This window comes from Marasmius oreades, chromosome 10 (genome assembly GCF_018924745.1).
Source record: "Marasmius oreades isolate 03SP1 chromosome 10, whole genome shotgun sequence".
NCBI lineage: Eukaryota > Fungi > Basidiomycota > Agaricomycetes > Agaricales > Marasmiaceae > Marasmius > Marasmius oreades.
Genome location: NC_057332.1, coordinates 2529137 through 2549666, shown reverse-complemented (window position 1 = coordinate 2549666; position 20530 = coordinate 2529137). Strand labels below are relative to the sequence as shown.

Below are 20530 nucleotides of genomic sequence, written 5' to 3'. Positions count from 1 at the left end.
AATTTTCCCTCAAATCCCTTCTCTTTATTTCTTCTTGATTACCCACCATGGTCATTGCTGCAACGTCGATAAATGCCAACTACCTTACCGATTCTCAAGTCCTTGCTGTCCAGCATGTTGTTATCAGGATCGGATTGGAGTTCCTTTTCTTTGGTGAGTCCTGCACTTCCCTATGTGTCACTGGCTGTCAGCTGACTCTATTCGTGCAAGGAATACATGCTCTACTTTTCATTGTCTCAACATGGCTGCTTTTGTGTGTCCACCGTATCACTCAAAATCTGGCCAATGCTAATTTTGATTTTAAAAGCCGCAAAGGAATTGGCTTAGTCCGTGCTAGAATATTTCTCCTTATCCTCACGAGCGTCATGTTTCTCGCTTCCCTTGGTGTTATCATTATCGACATGATGATTTGTCTGCGTCAAGCAAGCTCATATGGGCGAAACGCACCTATGACGAGGAACCTTACTTTTGACCTTCGACTTGCTTCCGAAGTGCTGATGAGGCTTAATGTAAAGATATCTATATTCTCCCTCCTTCCTGCGCACTGAGTCTTTTACAGTTCCTTCTCGGGGACGTAATTGTAGTGTGGAGAACCTGGGTAGTCTGGTCGCACAGCCTGAGAGTCTGGCTATTGCTTGCGGTATGCTTGTTGGGCACGATAGGTCAGTCTCATGGTCCCCTTATACAAAGCTCTAATAATATCCTTACTACGATTAATACTAGGCACTAGCATTGCAAACGCAACGATGGCCATAATCGATTTTGTGCGAAACACCCAAGGACCCAACACGCTCTCCCTTGTGCTAACGTTACCGCCGCTCATCACGAACTCCATGGCGACCTCTTTAATCGCTCTTAAAGTATGGTAGGTGCTTTTTCTTACCTCCTCATGTCGGGTCCTGAATCCATTCAAACAGGAACTACTGGAAGCAGATAAAACCAATGTTTCAAACTACTACAACTACAACATCCGGAAAGTTCTCCACTCGAACGGAACAGGTTCTTATCTTACTCGTTGAAAGCGGATTCCTCTATTGCGCAGTCTGGGTGGGTCGAACTTCTCTGCATACTATTTTGTTTGATTCAATCGTCAGACCTCCAGCTGCTCATCCTCATCGCGGGCTTTGATGTCATGACTCCCGCTAACAACACGCTGATTCGTGGTATCGCTGTCAGCCTTACGGTTCGTCGGCAACAGTATGCTACGAGTTCTCCACTTCTAACTAACTTCTATCAATCCAGGGCATCTATCCAACCTTTATTGTGATTATGGTATCATTGGATAAATCACACGCCAACACTGTGTTCAGCTCAGGGGATCGCACAACGGAAATATCTCAGCCGTTACATTTCGCGAACTCTGAGACAAGTCAATCGAATGAAAGTGAATCGCCGTTACCCGGAGAGAATAAGGATAATCGCCAACAGGCGGGCCTTCATTTAACGGCCCGTATTGCGTATAATGGAGGGGAACCTCTACATTGGGCTAGGTCAGCTAAGAGTCTCGAGCTGGAGAGGCATCAAGGATGAGCGATGTGATGCGTCAAATCTGGTCCTTCTCGACTTCGCCTATCCGTGGCAAGCAGGTAAGATTTTACCCCCTGTACTTATGTTTATCTTTTTATTGTCAGCGCTTTCTTTTTCTTTGCGTGCCTTCAAGCTTTACATTTCCGAGCCGCTTCCCAGGTTCACGTTTTTTTTCTCCCACTTTTTTTCATCAGGAGTAGCTTTAGTTTATACTATAACTCTGACTGTCTGCCCCATCGTAAGGTCCTCGGTGATTCATTGTCGCGAACATTTATTTAATGACACTCCCTCTTATACTACATTATTCACGGTACTTCAACGTCATTGTAGAAGTAGGCATGCTATAAAGAAAAGGTCATAGTAGCCAACTGGGTGATCTCTATAGCCCTTTCCCAGTGTTCTTGACAGGCTCTTCTGCTATTGTTGCGATACCTGGGGAATTTCTTTCTATAAGGACTCCCTAAAAACGGTGCTGCAAGTCCAGAGGAAGGGAGTCTATAACGTTTTCAGATGCATGAATCGCCTCCCAGAGACTAGTGAACGCAACCATCCCGACTCTTGAACCTGAGTCAGGTGGCACTTTGAAACACAAGGAACAGCCGGAATGTTCCCTACCACCCCATGGTGGTGGCGGTGGCGGATCCTAAGTTGTTAGTATCCGTTCATCACCGGTCACCGCTCGGGTGAATAGAATAATGAAAGTAAGAAGATTGCAGCCAAGTCTGGCTGGACCAAGCGTTCGTTTGAGGTGAGTAGTCCTGACCAGTTCACTGAGTTTGTCCTAACGAGACCTGTGCAGGTTGTAGGACGGCTACCAGGCGACCTATCTGGCACCCATCAAAAGTCGGAGTTGAGGCAGTCGCTATCCCAGCCGTAACGTTATTCTGAATCATCGGATAGGCGTACTTTGGCCACTAGGACTCATGCCGAGAGCCGTCGATGACTATGGCCTGAGTCAAGGTTCGTTTTTCCGCCCTCGTAAATTTCTTCACTCAATCCACTTCCTAACTCGGATGGTTCTTTGGTACTGCTGCCAGCTGTCCCCATCCTTGCAAACAGGTTTCAGACTCGCTTCACCGCCTTCATCACCTCATTCGCTGATTAGTGGAGATAACGAGGGCGGTTGTGGGAATCACCGAGGCTTGTGCATTCAGTCATTTTAGTCGGTTCACGGAAATGCATGTTCTCGCTTTTAGGTCAGGATCATGGAAACGCCCATAGAACTGCTATCGTGGAAAGTCCCGGTCAAAAAAGAGCCTTAGACGAATCGTTGACAAAGTCTTTTTCAAGTCCTGATGATACGTTGACTCTTTGAGCTGAGGGTACGACATCGATGGAGTCCGAGGTACGAGGATCCGTAATTACGCCAATCCGAGTCGATCGCCTCCAATGTGTGGGAGGTTGGGGAAAAAAGAAACAAAGTTATGGTCTTCGAACCGTGACTCACTGAGACACATAACGGATGCCATTGAGATATTAGCACCACGAAACAGGGACCGAAATGTTCATGTACTGGTCAATACCATTAGCCACCATTAGCCAATATCAGCCTGACCTTACCTGATCTATATCTGATACTCAAGTTCAAATTTGATCAAAGCCTTCCAGTCTGAGAGTAAGTAATCAGGTTGACCCAACTGATCAGAGGAGTCCAGTCTGATAATGTCAGACCAGACATCATCAGACTGACCGAGATGACCAGATGTGTTACCTATAAAGGATTTTGATCAGCCTGTTCTTGCCAATTAAATTTTGTCCCAAAGTTGTGGTCATCTCAGGTAAAAAATTTTGCATCAGAAACTTCATATTATTTTAGATAAATAATTACCTATAAACAATCCAAAAATTACAAATTACCAGAACAGTACATCAACATAGAAAAGAAAAATAACCAATTGGCTCAAAATGTAAGTTGTAACTTGTCGTTGCCCAGTCAACTCACTGCCACCGAAACAATAGCCACAAGTACTTATGTTTGAGGTGTTCTAGAGGGAATGTTAGCAAGGTGACGGCGCAGTGTGTAGGAACTCTGGCACTGAGTGTCAGTCCAACGAAGGGAAAAGGAGTGAAGTTAAGACTCACGGACTGCAGAGAAAGGGAAATGGCAGTCACCTATTTAACTGTCGCACCGTGTTTGGTCATATTTGTTGAGGGACCCACAGAGCTCCACCTCTTTTGGAGCGCTGTTGACTCTGCCGCTCGCTTGCATTCCTACCCTGCGTGACAATATGTACATTTTGGGAAATGACGTATGCATGTGCCGAAACACATTCTTTGCAGGAGTCGAAAAATTTTTTCCCCCGGCCTTGCCCCGGCCAATGCTCTAGTCTACAGTGCCATTTACTTCTGAAGGAATTAAAGTAAGCAAAAAGCAGGCTGGGGGTATATTGACAGTAGGCTGCACAGAATTAGGATGGACTGTGATCAACCTATGATGAACTGTCTTAAGTCTGAATGTAGTTGACTCCGTGATGGCATTCTGACCCTGTCTGATTATAATCTGCACTGCAGCTGACCATACATTGTCAGATATCATCAGACTGGGGCTTGCACTTCAGACACTTATCATGCTCTGATTACATTCTGCTCATCTATGCACAGACTGTTAATAAATGTTCACTCAAATTCAGATTGGGATTTAATGATCAATATATTATCATGTACTGATCATGTCTCTCAGATTGACAGTACTTGGTCATATATATCAGGAGTGGACCAGAATTGCCCCGGTTTCGTAGTGTACGGTTACCGGTTACCTCCGACTCGGAAATCAACCAGTGCCGTTGATGGCTCCAATGGAAGAACTTGACTGTTAACTTGGCATCAGTAAGAGAAGCTTTGACTCGGATTTGAAATGCGGAAGCGTTCATCAGCAAAACCCAAGAGTCCGTATCATGAATGGTATGGGCCCACATCCCTGGAACAGTTGGGACAGGATGGGTGTCCTGTACCATCATGATGTGACCACCCCATTGGGTGCAACTTTGTATATTATGTAGCTAAAATTTACAGCATTCCACAAAATATGTCTAAAATGTACAGTTTTGTGCTCATCATGTATTGAAAAAGTACAATACTTTACAAGATATAGTTAAAATGTACAGTAACCCACAAAATGTATTTAAAATGTACAAGTACGGTCCATCATGTAACTAAAATGTACATAAAGCTGGAAAGATGTATACAAGTAAAAATCTACAGGGTATATTGCCCACGGGATTTTTCCACATTGTATATATGGTATATATTTATTTATTTTAGGTACCTTAGTTAGAATAATTATATTTATCAAGTTGGTTTAATTTAAAGATATGACAGAATAATTACCCGGGGATTGAACTTGTAACCTCAAAGTGTGAATGACTGACAGGCAATTTACCAACTGAGCCAACCCAGCCATAAATTTCATGGCTTTGCGAGCTCTAAATACACCTAGCGCGCGCGCGCGGGGAAGATTTGCCGGTGGCACTGCTGATTTGCCGGTACCTTCCCTTTTTGGTTGAGTACCACCAACCCCACCAATCCCGCCCTTGCGCTCAGTTTTAGGAGGTTTTGGACAGTCCTTAGGTCGTTTTAGGGGTTTTCATACACCCTGAATTCAAATTCAAGCTTATATAATTTTTTTAACTGCTGTGTAAATAGACATATGACACATTCTAGACTGTCTTAATAGGTAGGCAAATGGTAGGTGATAAAAATATTAGAGATAGGTGGGAGTATGGATTTTTGGGTGCTGAATCCAGATTTCCACTTAGTTTGAGCCTGGGACTTCTCCCTGTGGTAATATCTACAAAGATATTGAATATCACCCTATCAAGAAATAATAATTAAAAGAGTAGAACAAAAATTGAATCACAGGTGATTTAGGAGTCGAGTTTAGACATACTGACAGGTATAGCCACCGATTATCAGACCTTATGAGTGATAGCTGACCTCTACTAAAAAAATACAAAAAAGTGGAAAATAATATATTCTTAAAGTACTAAGTCAAGTACATGTGTGGTAGGGTGTGTGCACAGGTGTAACTCAATCAAAACAGCTAACACACCCTTAATCTCAGCCTTGGTTAAAAGTAATGTTAGAAACTGGGCCTGGCATTATTGAGGGACTTGGAGAACAGGTTATGAAAAGAAGAAAAGAGATATACTAAAGATTGAGGATTATGACACTACATTCTGCAAGGCTCAGAAAAATATTGAAACTTCTACCAGTATTCCAAGTTATCCTGCCACAGGGTTACGATGGCAGTCAAGAAACATATAGATACTCTGTGTGCTGAGGGTTATGCACACTTATAACTTTTGTACATGTATCAAAATCATGCCTCATTACTTACAATATAAATCAATATGTCAATGACATTTACAGGTCCCAACACCATTAATAAGTCCTTCAAAATTGTTATAATAGCCTATACAGCCAACTACATGATATACAGTCATGTACATTTTAACTCCATCTTGTTAGTCATGTACACAACTAATACATGTCATTTACATCTTGTCCATTTCTCTACATGGTGGTTTATAATGTTCAGGGTATGTACATTTTAGTTGCATCTTCTATGTTTATGTACATGATGGTCCAGAATGCACCAAAATCTACATTAAAGACACATATTGTAAGCTATGTACATTCCAATATCATGATTAATTCTGTAAACTCAATTAAAATAACGAAGTCAAATGTAACAGACGTAACAACCTTACTGACCATGTAAAGCCCTCCCATTCATGTTCCAGAGTCTTGGGTTTTGCTGATGTTGCTGGTCGCTGAGAGATATGTTTAGTAGTATTACTTCACAGCAAGTTACTTTCAGAACCTGCCCTAAAGCTCAACAGGTCATGCACACATGCCGCACGTGTCAGTTAACGGTTACTTCCAAGTTCTCAAGTCGGACTTTTATTCGACCTTTGTTTCATGATCTTTGCATCCATAACTGATGTCCGAGTCAAAATGCTGTGATAGCGGGTAACTTATAGGCTATATCAAAGCATCTTGAAAAATTCATCCTTTTCTTTATTCCCATATCCGAATGGTTGGGATACCCCCAGTGGATGCGTTGGAGACAATTCGAGACGGATTGTTCATTCGGGTGAGTTCCATCAATAATTTCAACAAATTTCACACTGACTGCTCTTCGGTTGATAGTTTGCGGAAGGTACGATAACCAGAAATTATGTGTCCCTCCTTTGGCAATGTGCCCTCACGGACCATCCGTTTAGTCGCTGCAGGAACACTATTTGTCTACGACGTTCTTCTCAATTTAGATCTCGAGCTCAAGTACGTATGGGCAGCCCTCGGCCTCAGTCTTCGACGACAACGGCCGATCAAAATAGCACCAACGATGTTCAACATATTATACCTTGTACAGAGGTATCTACCGTTGTGGGATCGGCTCATTTTGGATATGTATTGTAAGTCTACCTGTGCTACTTTCCATAATATTACTCATCCTACGATGTAAAAACAGACATGCTGGGACCGTCCGAAGCGAACTCGTGTGAGACCACGTATAAGATGAGTGCATGTATGACATTGCCGAACGGTTCCTTTCAGGTGAATTCATGTTAAACGGTGAGATTTTTACAGGGATTATGATTATAGGGGTCGACCTTTCAGAATGTACGTTCATTGACCTTGCCCACGCATTTTTTTTTCTTACGTTCCGAATAATAGGCATCCTTGGATTGCGGATATGGGCTGTTTGGCTGAATAGCCCTTTTGTTCTGGTTATGTTGGTCGCATTAACGTTGTCGTGCGCGATTCCTGCAATATTCTTCTTCGTGAGGTTTGTAAGAGGAATTCATTGTCAGTTTCTTTACGAGGAATACTTTCTACAAAGCCACACTCATGTCTCAGGATATGTTAGGTCCCGAATTCTATATGCCCGGCACGGTACCACTTCAAGGATGTTTTTGTTCGGTGGATCGGAACAAGGACCTTTACCTGATTTGGAGTATGTTGATGGTCATTAATACTGGTTTGTGTCTAACTCTATGGAGGTTCAAGGAGGCTAAAGGTTGTTACAGCCGGGTTCATAATGATGGCTATACCCGGAATTAAAGCCTGTAAGGATCTTGCGCTTAGTTTTGTTGCTCTCCGACTTATGTCAACTTGTGCGCCACCAGATCGGAGGGGCGGCAGATCGAACCTTGTGAAAGTTATATACCAGGATGGTCAGTGAAGATTATACCTATGTTGAGTTCGACCACAATGCTCAAATTTACATCATGTTTTAGGGGCCATATACTACACGTCAATGTTCTGTGAGGCATATTTTAGTCGTCTAAGAGAACACCAGAAACTCAGTCCTATGTACAGTGGTATCGTTGATCAACATTGTGGTCATCCTCCATCTACCGGTGACTCGTTTACTCACCAAAGACTATACTGTACATCTAATTTCTCTCCTCCAGGCTCATCAGTCCACGTTAGCAGTGATGGTCGCTCCGTAAGTATTCCACATCTATGGTGCTTCACCAAATTCGAACGTTAACCTTTATTTCATAGACTTGAACGGGTCCTGCACTCTATTATCGCCAGCCATATAGTTCTTCACCTACGAAAAGTAGCTCCCCGGGGCTATGTCCAGAATTGGGACGCGATCAACGGAATCACAACGGAAGAACACACCATACAAGAGCACACCGAGATGTCGTTCGTTTCCAACGCGTTGCGATCCGACATTGAACTCCAAAACTAGAAGGGATAGGGAGCTTGAAGGAACGCTGGGAGGCGACCGTGATGGCGAGAGCGGTCATCGTTGATAATGTGGTAATACCATTCTTCATCGGATTTTTTTCGCCTTGACCGCCACCTGAAAAATGAAGTGCTGTCTCAGAACTCGTACTTGTACATATTTTCTGATCTTCGCGGACTGTTCCTTCTGATGCACATCCTTTTAATCTACTCCGGTGCAATTCAGATTCGTCAAGCTGAGGCGCACATGGGTTTACGACACTCTCATTGCCTCATTGTTCGTGAGACCGCCTTGGTAATTAAATCTCATCGGTATCTTCACCGGCCTTTTTGTGGCCTGACTGTAAAATAGTTTGGGTCGATGACTTGCTTTGACTCTTTGAAAGGCGTCGTTATTATTGATTGAAGGCCGCGGTCCTCAATATCAATAGCCTCCCCATCACCGGTACTTGTTTCCATTCTCCATGCGACATGTGGCGGAAACAGGCGAAATGGAGATCCAAGCACATGGGTGGTGAGGAGCCTGCCCTAAAGTTTTAAACGTAAAACGTATTCCACGCGTGGCACATCAATTTTCTCAGTTCGGTTCTTCGTTCATAACTGTTGCCAAGATGCTGTAGTGGGTGCCTTATAGGACTTATCCAAGGACCTTGAATGGTTTCATCCGACACTATTCCCGTATCCACAAATCCCAATGACTGAGATACCCCCAGTGGACGCATTGGAGCCGATTTGAGATGGACTGTTCGTTCGCGTGAGTGACCGTAATCTCAACTTCAGATTCAACACTGACTGATCGTTGGTTGACAGTTTGCCCAAGGTACGAGAGCCTGAAGGCCTGCAAGCTCGTGTCCCTCCTTTGGCAATGTTGACCACCCCTATTAGTTGCTGCAGGAACACTTTTCGCCTACGACGTTCTTCTCAATTTAGATCTCGAACTCAAGTACGTATGGGCAGCCCTCAGTCCTCGAAAGCAACGGCCGATCAAAATAGCACCAATGATGTTCAACATATTATACCTTAGTGGCGTCTTTGGTCAACATCACGCTGGTCATTCTCCAACTGGTGACTGGTTTACTTATCAAGAGATTATGCTGTCACTACATCTAATTCCTCTCCTTCGTGTTCATCAGTCTACGTTAGCAGCGATGGTCTCCCCGTAGGTATTCCACATTTATGATGCTTTGTCGAATTCAAACGTTATTTTTGTTTCATAGCCTTGAGCGGGTCCTGCACTCTATTATCGCCAGCCGTGTAGTTCTTCACCTACGACAAGTAGCTCCCCGAGGTTATGTCCAGAATTGGGACACGATCAACGGAATCACAACGGAAGAACTCACCAGAGAGTATACCGAGATGTCGTTCGTTTCCAACGCGTTGCGATCCGACATTGAACCTCAAAGCTGAAGGGATAGGTGAAGGAACACTGAAAGGCGACCGTGATGGCGGAAGTGGTCATCGTGGGTCATCGTTGATAATGCGTTCTCTCCTTGACCGTCTGAGGATGAATTCAACTTTTTTCGGAACAACGTTTACTCGTACTACTTGTACATTCCCTGACCTTCGTGGGCTGTTCCTTCCGATGCACGTCCTTTTAATCTACTCCGGTGCAATCCGGGTTGTCCTCAATTTCGTCAAGCTGAGGCTCACATCGGGTTACCCAAGTCTCGTTGTCTCTTTGTTTGTGATACAGTCAGGCCACAGAAAGGCCGGTGAAGATACCGATGGGATTTACCAAGGCGGGTTTAATGACTTGGGTCGATAACTTGCTTTGACTCTGTGATATCCGAAATCAAAACCTCGCTGAACGATGTCATTCTTATTGATTGAAGGCGGTCCAACGGCCTCCCCATGACCGGTACTTGTTTCCATTTTTCATGCGACATGTGGCGGAAAGTTGAGTGTCTCCACTAGCCGAAAGATGGCGAAACGTAATCGAGATCGAGCACATGGCCAGTGAGAAGCCTGCCCTAAAGTTTATAACGTATTCCACACGTGGCACATCTGCATCAATCTCAGTTCCGAGGTTCTTCGTTCATAATTGGTATCAAGATGCTGTTTAGTGGTGTCTTATAGGACTTATCCAAGGATCTTGAATAGTTTCATCCAACACCATTCCCGTATCCACAAATCCGCATGGCTGAGATACCCCCAGTGGACACGTTGGAGCCGATTCGAGATGGACTGTTCGTTCGCGTGAGTAGTCCATAATCTCAACAGATTCAACACTGACTGGTCGTCCATTGACAGTTTGCCCAAGGTACGATAGCCTGACCGTGTCCCTCCTTTGGCAACAACATTCGCCACTTATTTAGTCGCTGCAGGAACACTTTTCGTCTACGACGTTCTCCTCAATTTAGACGTTGAGCTCAGGCACGTATGGGCAGCCCTCAGTCTTCGAAGACAACGACCGATCAGAGTAGCACCCATGATGTTCAACCTATTATATGTTGTACAGAGGTATCTACCGCTGTGGGATCGGGTTATTTTGGATACATATTGTCAGTCTACCGTCGATACCTCGTCCCACAATTTTACTCACTCTACGATGAAAAACAGACATGCTGGGACCGTCCAACACGAACACATGCGAGACCACGTATAAGATGAGTGCACGTATGACCTTTCAACACGGTTTCTTTTGAGGTGAATTCATATCAAACGCCGCGATTCTTGCAGGGGGTGCGATTATAGGGATCATCCTTTCGGAATGTACGTTCAGTAACCAAACTTCCTTTTTTTTCTTACTACGTTCCAATTAATAGGTCTCCTTGCAATGCGGATACGGGCTGTTTGGTTGAATAGCCCTTGTGTTACGGCTATGTTGGTTGTGTTGGCATTGTCATGCTCGATTCCTGGGGTGTTCTTCTTCGTGAGATTTGCAAGAGGAATCCATTGTCAGTTTCTTCATTGAGAATACTTCCTATGAGGTCACACTCACATCCCAGGATATGTTAGGTCCTGAACTCTATAAGCCTGGCACGGCAACACTGCAAGGATGTTATTGTTTGATGGAGAACAAGGACCTTTACCTGAGTTGGATTGTGTTGATGGTCGTTAACATCGGTTTGTGGTTACTTTTATGGAGGGTTTAAGGAGGCTAAAGGTCGTTGAAGCCGGGTTCATAATGATGGCTATACCTGGGATTAAAGCCTGTAAGGATCTTGCGCCTGATTTGTCGCTCTCTCCACTTAATGTCAACTTGGGTACTACCAGATCGGAGAGTCGACAGATCGAACCTCGCGAAGGTTGTTTACCAGGATGGTCGGTAACAATTATAATGTGTTCGCCTACAGTGCTCTAATTCACCTCATATTTAGGGGTCATATACTACGCGTCAATTCTCTGTGAGGCTTATGTTAGTCATCTAAGAGGACGCCAGAAACTCAGCCCTATGTACAGTAGCGTCGTTGATCAATGTTGTGGTCATTCTCCAATTACCGGTGAGTCGTTTACTTTTACTTATCAAGAGCTTATACTTACTGTACATCTAATTCTTCTCCTCCGCGCGCATCAGTCCACCTTTGTATCGATGGTCTCTCCGTAAGTACTCCGCGTCTGTGGTACTTCTGCGAATTCGAACGTTAACTTTGTTTCATAGCCTTGAAAGGGTCCTCCACTCTATTATCTCCAGCCATATGGTTCTTCACATACGAGAAATGGCACCACCGGCTGAGCTACAGCACAGGGACGGAATTACCACGGGAGAGTTCACTACCGAGCACAACGAGATGTCGTTCGTTTCTAACCCGTTGCGATCCGACAATGAACTTGAAAACCAAGGAAAACAGTTGAGAGCTTGAAGGAATGTCGCAAGGCGACCATGATGATGGCGAGAGCGACCATCGTTGATAATCTGGCAATACCTTTCTTCTCCTTGACCACCCGATGATGAATTCCTGAGTTTACTATTCTCGGAAAAACTTTTACTTGTACATATTCTTTGATCTTCTCAGGCCGTTCACTCCTGATGCACATCTTAAATCTTTTCAATCTACTCTGGTACAATTCCGGCTGTCTTTAATTCCGTCAAGTTGGGGGTCACATCGGTTTACGGAAGTCTCACCATCTCTTTGTTTACCGCCTGGGTGAATTTCATCGGTATCCATCGAGCTTGGTGCCACCCGTCAGTGCTTCAGCCTCAGCACTTGCCTTTCCGTCCTTCGTGGCTCCCACATGATCCCGCGGCCTTCCAGCTGCTATTATGATTCATGTCGGCTCCCCCACGATCACGATGATTGAGTCCGGCCTACTTTGACACCTGGATGAGGCGTGTGACTATGACTCCCCTTCAACCAGATTCAGCTCAATCTCGGAGTGTTTCCAATTCCTAGTAGAGGCTCGAGCAAAGTCACTGGATCCACTGCTTCTGACCGGATTGATCGGGACTTGGCCGTTAGTGCTTTAAGAATGTCACCCAGCTTCGAGCGACATACGCTTAACCCTTCGGACTTCAAGGCTGTACTCAGGGTGCACACCTCGGACTTTTCGACGTCACATCCTCAATTTCGAGGTGCCAACCTCCACCTTGTATTCGTAATCGGCTGTTGAGCGTTGAACCTCACGGCACGGAGGCTAAGCGCTAGTCATCATTGGGAGGGCGAGAATTAGGTTGATGATGGCAGATGCAGCGCCGCTAACGGTGACTATTCTCTAGTCTCACCTATCCAGTCTCTACACATAACGAGCCTTTGCTTGAAACTTGAAACATTCTCCAGTCACCTTCCCGGTGTGGAAAGTGTGCCGTTGGCCGAAAAGCGGGACGGATGGGACTGACTTGCCTTGTTGACATAGCAGACGGCTATCAAATATGCAATATTCACTCTCGGCTTGTTGACCGTGAAATTCATCTACCAGTGATTTACATATTCTACCGGATGAATTCGACGTGTCCAGCGGAACAGGTGGCATGCTCACCAACATCGGCCAATATTTGAGGGGTGGTTGGATTTGTTCTCAGTACAATGTTTCTTTGAAGTTTCACAAAGAATATTTGGATCCACACGCCTAACCACATGGGTTGAATAAAACTAGAATAGTCAATATTTGATAAAGATCAACACTGACGATACTGATTATATTTACTGAACCGAACTATACAATTTAAACGTGACGTTAAACCAACAACGAATTCAAGGTACTTAGTCCTGCAGGAGAAATGCGATATGATCGATTGATTACTCACCACCATGAACAGGTGATCGACGACTAAATGACTCGTTGCGCGCTCTCAAATCGTTATAACTGAGTGGTCGACAAGCGAAGCCCTCCCTCGCAACCCAAATAATGATCACCTTATACGACGCTGGACCAACCCTCTTCCCCGACACATCCTTGGGAGTCTCGCCATACACGCGTAGAGTAATGTAAGTCCCCCGGAGCTGCAGGTCTTTCAATCGGCCCATCAGAGGTCGCAGGACTAAAATTCAACCCGATAGATTGACACTCAACTACAAGAAGCTCCCGTACAAAATCGTCGAGATAACCCTCGACAAGATCGAATCCACCGCTAAATCCATCGGAGCGCCGCCAACCCGCACCGACCCAAAGGACGGAACACCAAAGTACACCGTGCCTATCATTCAAAACTCTGAAACTGGACAGGTTGTATCCGAATCTTTAAGAATCATCGAATACCTCGACGAAACCTACCCTGACACTCCCAGAGTAATGCCCCCCGGGACATGGATCCTTCAATATATGTTCGCAGAAACGATGTTTAAACCCATGCTTCCCCTGTCCCCCGTGATGCGCCCCAAGTTAAACGAAAAGTTCTGGACTCCCGAGTTTATAGCCGGACAGAGGAGAGTTTTCGGAGACGAGTTTATGGATTCGACCTTATTATCCCCAGAGGAGGAAAGTGCCGCATGGAAGACGGCCCGAGCGAGCTATGATTCGCTAGGCGAAGCCTATGGAAAGCAGACAAGCCCTTATATTATGGGCGGGGACGGCCCGAGTGTTGCCGATTTCATCGTCGTGGGGTTCCTTTGGTTTATAAATATGACATATGGAGAAGAAAGTGAGGAATGGAAGGAGGTCTGTAGCTGGTCAGGGGGTCGGATGGGGGTGCTGTGCTCGGAGGTGGTTTCGAGATGTGGGAGAAAACTGCTGTAATGCCGAACTTCAGCTGTACAGCCTGAGACGGAGATGACTTTCGGGAAATAACATGTCCTCGGATTCTGTCGGGCAACCGTCTGGAAGAAATGACAGTACAGCCGAGTCCATCAAGTCTCTGACTTATTCAGAGCGTTGCGTCTTATCACAATCATGATACCTGTATTGATCGTCAGCCTGCTCTGTCCCAACTTAGGGAACACCATGGCCTAAGTTCATCGACGCGGAGCTGTATGTCCTGTTGCAACGGAGTTCCGAGGGGATTTCGGGAAAAGCCTAGGAACAAAACAGCGCGCGCTCGGTGATTGTTGTTCTAATCCCTTTGTCATCCCACAAATACCCAAGTATGCAGGACAAGAGCCTCCTTGATCATAGTTTAACTCCCAATCCTCGGATGATTCACTTCTACGAACTGAAACCGGCCGCGTCTAGGGCAGATTTGTCGATTGGATATCTGCCCTTGACTCGTACTGTAATGTGAGTTGTCTTGATCTTCGATTCTTCGGTGCCAGCATCCTAGAGAAATGCTGACGGGTAAAGCTTCTCATCCACAGACTTATCCTGAACTACAAGAAACTTCCATACCAAATCCATCAGATAAGCCCCAAAGACATCCGAACCAAGTTGAAGTCCTTCGGTATCCTTCTTTCTGAGGATGGCGGAGAGACTCAGTTCACAACGTACCCCATTCTATTCATACACGACACGACCACAAACCAAGTCGTTTTCGACTCCCTCGACGTCGCAGAGTACCTCGATGAAGCCTACCCGGACACTCCAAGAGTGATACCTCGAGGGACACGAGTCCTTCAGCACGCATTTTCGAATAACATCCTCTCAAACATGTTTGCGTTACACCCGGTCTTATGTCCACAGCTCAAACGACACCTGTCACCGGAGGTGTTGGCTCAACAGAGAAAGATCCTGGGGAGCAAAATCCTCGATGTGGAACTTGAACCGGAAGAAGCGTGGAGAAAAGTCAAAGCTAGCTTCGAAGCTCTTGGAAAGGCTTTTGGGAGGCAAAAGGGCACGTTTATTATGGGTGAAGACAGTCCGACGTTTGCAGATTTCACGTTAGTATCGTTCATTTGGTGCGTCAATGTCGCGTATGGGGAGCATAGTCAGGAGTGGGATGAAGTGCGCGGATGGGCTAGTGGGAGAATCGGTCGGTTGTGTGAGGAAGTAATGTCGATATGTCGGTAGTATGTGGGCCGGAGAAAGGACTCGTGGGCTGTAACCGTTTTTCATCGCTAATCATAGCCTTTGTGACTAATGGATAGAGAGAATGTATTATTAGAGCCTATGCACATGAATATGATTCGCTAGATCTGGAAAGCTTGGGGTGGCAGCGCCCTCAATACCACGGGGCCACTTGAGCGACCTAAGTCAAATTTTCTGGGCCATGTGCACGAATATTTCACGAAATCATCGAAAAAGGACCGCCTTTCTCTAGAGCCTACACCACCGAGTTAAATAAGAAATAGTTGGTCACAGCGCAACTTGAGATACTCACTCTCTTGTAAGCTGGCCTGAACACAAATGAGCTTCCTGCAACACAAGTTGATACAAACTGACCCTACCTTTCTTTAATCATTTGAATATACGCTTTCATCTCCTCACTAACAGCTTCAAGCGGTGCCCGTGCAATGAATGCCCCAAGGGTATAAAACATCATGAAATCGGCCGCGGTTGGCGTAGATTCCCCAGCAAGGTAGTTTCCGGGCCCAACAGCGCGAAGCCGATTCGTAATCTAGACCACAAGGTAAAAAAAGAGCCTTTTTGAGGACAAGGGGCACGTGCGGAGTTCGGAGAAAGACGCGAGTCGAAAACTCACCACTCTGCCGAACTTGATGAGATTGGGGTTGATATAGTTCTGACATACATATTTCGTATCTTTTCCGTTCGATTCCGGGTCTCCGAACTTGTAAACATTCGTGAGCAAGGGGAAGAAGAGCAAGGGTTGTAAAGAGCCTTCGGAGAGATGGGTATCTAAACGCATGGGAGTAAAGTAAATTGAGGAGATCCGACGATAATACACCGCACCAAAGACTCACAAAACAGATTAACTGTCCACCTCTCACTTTTCGGCTCTATATAGCACTCAGTTCCTTGACCATACGTTTCAAGTAGATATTCTGAACCATGAGAAACGTTAGCGAAAAGGGAGAAAAAAACTAAAATCGTAGATCGAGGTTACGCACCGACTATTGCACCACTTTCGCCCAAAACGACTTTTTTCGTACCATCTACTCCAGTGTCTACGATACTTGGAGACGTTCCCAATGGCTCCACGGCTCTGAGTTCTGGTGGAGGGCGCCGGTGAACGTTGTCGCGTTTATAGTGCTCAAGGACGTATGGAAGCGAGAGTTCTTCCTGATGAGAAATAGAAAATTTTTCGTTAGCAGGTCAATAATAGAAGAGTATATCACGTACACAAAGCCAGAGGACCCGTTGCGCACGAGAATCGTTCAAGTAGTGTAGGATGATCATGGTATCGGATATGGCGATAGGAACCGTTTTGGAAAAGGGTGGTAAAATTGAGTCTTTGAACCCAATGGCTGGGGTATTGCATTAACCGGGGCTTTCGTGAACCTTTTCCCTCAGCCGTTGGCCATGGCTAAAAATCATCAGCGGCGAGTACAGCGGCGAGTAGAAGGGGGTCGGCAACGGTTCAACATCAACCCTTTGATACTTAATTAGGAAGGAAGGATCAGGTGATCGTCACATGGGAGATTTGGGCGTAAACCTTAACTTGGGCCTTGGCACCTTTCGACCGTTTGGTCAACGACACCATGAACAACTCAGCGGAGCCACATACTCGTGAGTTTTGATTCTCTCCAGATCATGCAGTGATGCCTTGTTCCTTTCCAAGCTCTGATTCTTTTATTCAGATTGAAATCGATTCACCCTCATTGGTACTTCGCCCAGGACCTCCTAGCCGATATTTTATGCTCTGGCAAATACGATATCCCAGCGAGGTGAGACTGTTATGGGTCCTTATAAGCCCTGTAATCTACTACACTGTACCTTCCCCAGAAAGAGGATTTAGACGATAAACTTGTCCTTTTTGTGGCCTCAGAACGCAGCGACGATAGACTGTCCGGACAGTTATCTCCCCTCGGACGGATAATGTCTTAACATATTTTTAGAAGAGTCTCTTCCAGTCGAGGAACTCTGTAGAAGGAGATGTACACTTGAGATCTCGGGAGATCGTGCGGGTATTCGGTGAGTTATGCAAAATTTGAGATAGAGTTCATTAACTGAGTTCTATATTCATAAGAAAGAAAACGTTAACCGAGTGTAATGTCATCGGAAAAGGCGAACTGGAAACATTTGAAACACTGGAGAAACTCGATCCGTCTGCTCATCACATCGCATCCCTCCTTTTGCCACCCCATCAGCTCCCGACAGATTAACACCTCATCACAATGGCTGACTACGGTGCTACCTTGAAACAACGACTGTCTGGAACAAAAATTCAGGTCGCTCGCCAACGTTGCTTTGTAAAGGCATCCATTCTTACATTCTCACAACCTCTAAAAGGGATTGGTCGAAAACAGTGTATAGAACTATTTTCCATGGGGTGAACGTTCGTGTTTTAGCTGCACCTTACTGAGGGAAAAAAGACTACAATCCGTCTCAATAGTGAAGCCGGCACCGGCACGGCAACTTCGCGATTAACCCGGTCGGTCGGAGAAAATCATTAATTATAACGTGGTCCTGCCGTGGCCGCTTATTTTCGGCCAGTGCCGAAGATGATGGCCAAATTTACATCCCGGCCGGAAGATTCGAGCCTGTCTTCAGGAAATTGCGAGGTTCAAGATTGTGTTAGCCTTGATTTGGCATGCAAATTATCCCGGAAATAAGGCACAGTGAATAGGCTTGAATCGATCTCGATCTGAGTGACCACAAAACGGGAAGGTTTTTCTCAGATCCCCATCGGTTATGGGTAGGAAACGGGGATGCCGGGGAAGTGGTGCCTGGGAAGTCCGGCTTGGGCTGGGAAGTCCGGCTTGGGGGAACCAGGTTGTTTGAAGCTTAACTCAAGGCAACTCAAAACGAATGAAAAGTAGTCATTAGGAACATCGGAAGAGACGCGGTCAGCGATACTGAAGGTTGGTGCGAGCTGTTTGTCAGACCAGACACACTGATGAACTTGCATAGAGGGCGGGGATTTGTTGTTTTTTACATGCGAAAAACCGGAGGGCATCGATCTTTTCTTACCTGGTCCAGCGCGAGTAATCTGAGTGACCGTGTGCTGTACCTACTGCATTCTGTGTTTCATGTCTGCCAGCTGTCGTTACTGAGGTTTGTTAGTACGTTGGACAGATCAAGCTACAGGTTTATGTGTACTAATGTTAAGGGACAAGTTGAATGATTGTATAGTAGTACATTTATAGTTACATCCCGTTAAATATGATACTTGTAATGATGGTGGGTTGATGGTGGGTATCTAAACGTGAAGGGACGAGTGCAGGTCAACCGTGTTTCTATAGTATAATCAGGGTATAGAGCGACTGGTCCGGCCCTCGCAACATACCGTGAACATATCAATAGTTCCATGACTTCGAATACGCCAGATGCCTCAATTTGGAACGGGAGAAGAGAGAGAGGTGGCGTTTAATCGTGCCGCAATAGAATAATGATATGAGGGAAAATCAAATTGAAGTTGTTGCTACCGGAATCCAAGGAGCGCCTGGTAAAGATAATGTCAAGATAACGTCAAGATAATGTCAACCTTTGCCAAAACCATATCGAAATTCAATTACTTACGGGAAGGACACCCTGCGCGTCACTTCAACTGCCGTAGCTTCGTTATGACATCCTGCATATCGGAACGATTCCATTCACCACTCCAACCCTGGCCGCAGTTCTGGCGAGCAATACGGCCCTCATTCTTCGGCGAAGACCATGTCGTGCTTATCCACGTGTGTATTGGAACGGCGCTTTCCAAGAACGGAGAATCTGGACGAGGATAAGAGCTTGTGGATTCATCCCAGGACCGTGTAGATCCGGCGTATGATGTCTGGGGTCGTGTCAAGGAACTTCGTGGTTGACCTGTGGTTGTTTTAGGTGTTTCCTGTACACCGTTCTCAACGGAGGGAAGAGATTTATTTGATGCTCTCGGTTTCGGGCGCGGGTGACGCAGCAAAAACGGAGTGGTCGTGTTCAGGGGTTCGAGAGAGTCAGTAGCGAGCTTCTTCGTGGACGGTGCTGGGGAAGAAGGGGTTAGTGTGGGCGACTCTGGTTCAGCTTCTCCGTTATGCTCCACTTCATCATAGTCCTTACTCGGAAGGACTGGACTTGACGTTCCGCACCTGCAGAAACTCGGCGGCGACATCTCCTCTGGAGGCGCCAACATGAAATTCGTAACTGGAACATCAATGGGTTCCAACTCATCTAGTACAGGGAGGACGGGGTCGGTGGGTTCGTCACCTAGAGGGAGGGGGGAGGTAGTCGGGGAGGCACCGTAGAGAATATACTCTGGAGGAACCCGTTCTCCAAACATTCTTGCGGCCTTGTTCAGTTGCCGAAGCCGATTTTCCGCTTCGGATGGTATGTGGTCGAGAAACTCCTCGGATGCATGCGAACGAAATCTAGTACGAGTCGGTGTAGTCTCAGAGATGGAGGAGGACGCAGGGAGTGATGTAGAGGAGGTGGTAGAGGAGGATTGTTTTCCTCTTTTCTTCCAACTGGTCGGAAAGCCGAAGCTCTTCGTACTTGCACTTTTCAAACTGGCATTGGAGGGTGTGGTAGATGATGATGATTCGGAGAGGGCCGCACTGGTAGAGGTCGAAGCTGAGTTCAATCGGGTATGGGTTTTGGCCTCTGCTTTCGGTTTCTTCTCCAAGACTAGTGGACGAGGGGGACGATTCGGCGGTCCCACGCAAAACCCCGAGCCTGAACCGTACATGGACACAGGAGATGGTGGTCGACGGCGGGATTGGGCCGTTTGAGATGATCTTACAGAACTGGGCATCGTACGCAAACGGGCGGTAACTCGAGAGTCCTGCGAAGGAGTGGAACGAAAGCAGAGGGAGATCACAGGCACCACGAATCAGTACATACTTAAGGTGAATCTCATCCCAATGAATGGGAAACCCGGATCTTTCAAGTTGCCGCAATATCATAACGTTCGGAGCACGTGTTGAGAAAGTCGCTGATGGACTCAGGGACAGTCAAATAA

General features: G+C 45.9%; 8 protein-coding genes across 8 annotated transcripts; 6 read left to right on the top strand and 2 right to left on the bottom strand.

The window, feature by feature from the left end:
• Nucleotides 1-47: 47 nt before the first annotated feature.
• On the top strand, nucleotides 48-1530 carry E1B28_002846 (uncharacterized protein; the record flags this gene model as incomplete). Its single annotated transcript, XM_043159795.1, has 8 exons — nucleotides 48-153; nucleotides 211-253; nucleotides 308-509; nucleotides 560-662; nucleotides 724-865; nucleotides 918-1047; nucleotides 1103-1183; nucleotides 1243-1530. The coding sequence occupies 8 exons, from the start codon at nucleotides 48-50 to the stop codon at nucleotides 1528-1530; spliced, it is 1095 nt and encodes a 364-aa protein (XP_043003401.1).
• Nucleotides 1531-6562: 5032 nt separating this feature from the next.
• Nucleotides 6563-8233, top strand: E1B28_002845 (uncharacterized protein; the record flags this gene model as incomplete). The annotated part of the gene is made up of 11 exons (XM_043159794.1): nucleotides 6563-6622; nucleotides 6679-6688; nucleotides 6753-6944; nucleotides 7001-7057; nucleotides 7120-7152; nucleotides 7207-7486; nucleotides 7540-7598; nucleotides 7659-7706; nucleotides 7770-7796; nucleotides 7852-7981; nucleotides 8041-8233. The coding sequence occupies 11 exons, from the start codon at nucleotides 6563-6565 to the stop codon at nucleotides 8231-8233; spliced, it is 1089 nt and encodes a 362-aa protein (XP_043003400.1).
• Nucleotides 8234-8821: 588 nt separating this feature from the next.
• On the top strand, nucleotides 8822-9678 carry E1B28_002844 (uncharacterized protein). The gene is made up of 3 exons (XM_043159793.1): nucleotides 8822-8983; nucleotides 9040-9388; nucleotides 9447-9678. Exons 2-3 carry the CDS (start codon nucleotides 9228-9230, stop codon nucleotides 9634-9636), a joined length of 351 nt encoding a protein of 116 aa, XP_043003399.1. The 5' UTR covers nucleotides 8822-8983; nucleotides 9040-9227; the 3' UTR covers nucleotides 9637-9678.
• A 687-nt stretch (nucleotides 9679-10365) lies between these two features.
• E1B28_002843 (uncharacterized protein) lies at nucleotides 10366-12032 on the top strand (the record flags this gene model as incomplete). The annotated part of the gene is made up of 13 exons (XM_043159792.1): nucleotides 10366-10425; nucleotides 10480-10489; nucleotides 10545-10730; nucleotides 10789-10845; nucleotides 10909-10941; nucleotides 10995-11126; nucleotides 11188-11295; nucleotides 11346-11384; nucleotides 11446-11493; nucleotides 11550-11576; nucleotides 11632-11672; nucleotides 11747-11772; nucleotides 11831-12032. The coding sequence occupies 13 exons, from the start codon at nucleotides 10366-10368 to the stop codon at nucleotides 12030-12032; spliced, it is 969 nt and encodes a 322-aa protein (XP_043003398.1).
• A 1374-nt stretch (nucleotides 12033-13406) lies between these two features.
• E1B28_002842 (uncharacterized protein) lies at nucleotides 13407-14417 on the top strand. The gene is made up of 2 exons (XM_043159791.1): nucleotides 13407-13595; nucleotides 13668-14417. The coding sequence occupies exons 1-2, from the start codon at nucleotides 13516-13518 to the stop codon at nucleotides 14341-14343; spliced, it is 756 nt and encodes a 251-aa protein (XP_043003397.1). The 5' UTR covers nucleotides 13407-13515; the 3' UTR covers nucleotides 14344-14417.
• Nucleotides 14418-14689: 272 nt separating this feature from the next.
• On the top strand, nucleotides 14690-15546 carry E1B28_002841 (uncharacterized protein; the record flags this gene model as incomplete). The annotated part of the gene is made up of 2 exons (XM_043159790.1): nucleotides 14690-14820; nucleotides 14898-15546. 2 exons carry the CDS (start codon nucleotides 14690-14692, stop codon nucleotides 15544-15546), a joined length of 780 nt encoding a protein of 259 aa, XP_043003396.1.
• A 70-nt stretch (nucleotides 15547-15616) lies between these two features.
• On the bottom strand, nucleotides 15617-17005 carry E1B28_002840 (uncharacterized protein). The gene is made up of 7 exons (XM_043159789.1): nucleotides 16777-17005; nucleotides 16545-16716; nucleotides 16398-16478; nucleotides 16178-16332; nucleotides 15924-16093; nucleotides 15857-15872; nucleotides 15617-15799 (listed from the first exon to the last, which is right to left on the bottom strand). Exons 1-7 carry the CDS (start codon nucleotides 16831-16833, stop codon nucleotides 15761-15763), a joined length of 690 nt encoding a protein of 229 aa, XP_043003395.1. The 5' UTR covers nucleotides 16834-17005; the 3' UTR covers nucleotides 15617-15760.
• Nucleotides 17006-18742: 1737 nt separating this feature from the next.
• E1B28_002839 (uncharacterized protein) lies at nucleotides 18743-20337 on the bottom strand. The gene is made up of 2 exons (XM_043159788.1): nucleotides 19117-20337; nucleotides 18743-19039 (listed from the first exon to the last, which is right to left on the bottom strand). Exon 1 carries the CDS (start codon nucleotides 20321-20323, stop codon nucleotides 19136-19138), a length of 1188 nt encoding a protein of 395 aa, XP_043003394.1. The 5' UTR covers nucleotides 20324-20337; the 3' UTR covers nucleotides 18743-19039; nucleotides 19117-19135.
• Between the last annotated feature and the right edge of the window lie 193 nt (nucleotides 20338-20530).

Bases quoted from the DNA above. Each gene is read 5' to 3' on its own strand.
- E1B28_002839 (XM_043159788.1), bottom strand. From the start codon at position 20,323: ATGCCCAGTTCTGTAAGATCATCTCAAACGGCCCAATCCCGCCGTCGA.
- E1B28_002842 (XM_043159791.1), top strand. From the start codon at position 13,516: ATGATCACCTTATACGACGCTGGACCAACCCTCTTCCCCGACACATCC. The intron at 13,596-13,667 runs GTAAGTCCCCCG...TCAACCCGATAG, and splicing joins CCATACACGCGTAGAGTAAT to ATTGACACTCAACTACAAGA.
- E1B28_002840 (XM_043159789.1), bottom strand. From the start codon at position 16,833: ATGATCATCCTACACTACTTGAACGATTCTCGTGCGCAACGGGTCCTC. The intron at 16,717-16,776 runs GTACGTGATATA...ATTTCTCATCAG, and splicing joins AACGGGTCCTCTGGCTTTGT to GAAGAACTCTCGCTTCCATA. The intron at 16,094-16,177 runs GTGAGTTTTCGA...CTTGTGGTCTAG, and splicing joins TCATCAAGTTCGGCAGAGTG to ATTACGAATCGGCTTCGCGC.
- E1B28_002844 (XM_043159793.1), top strand. From the start codon at position 9,228: ATGATGTTCAACATATTATACCTTAGTGGCGTCTTTGGTCAACATCAC. The intron at 9,389-9,446 runs GTAGGTATTCCA...TTTGTTTCATAG, and splicing joins TTAGCAGCGATGGTCTCCCC to CCTTGAGCGGGTCCTGCACT.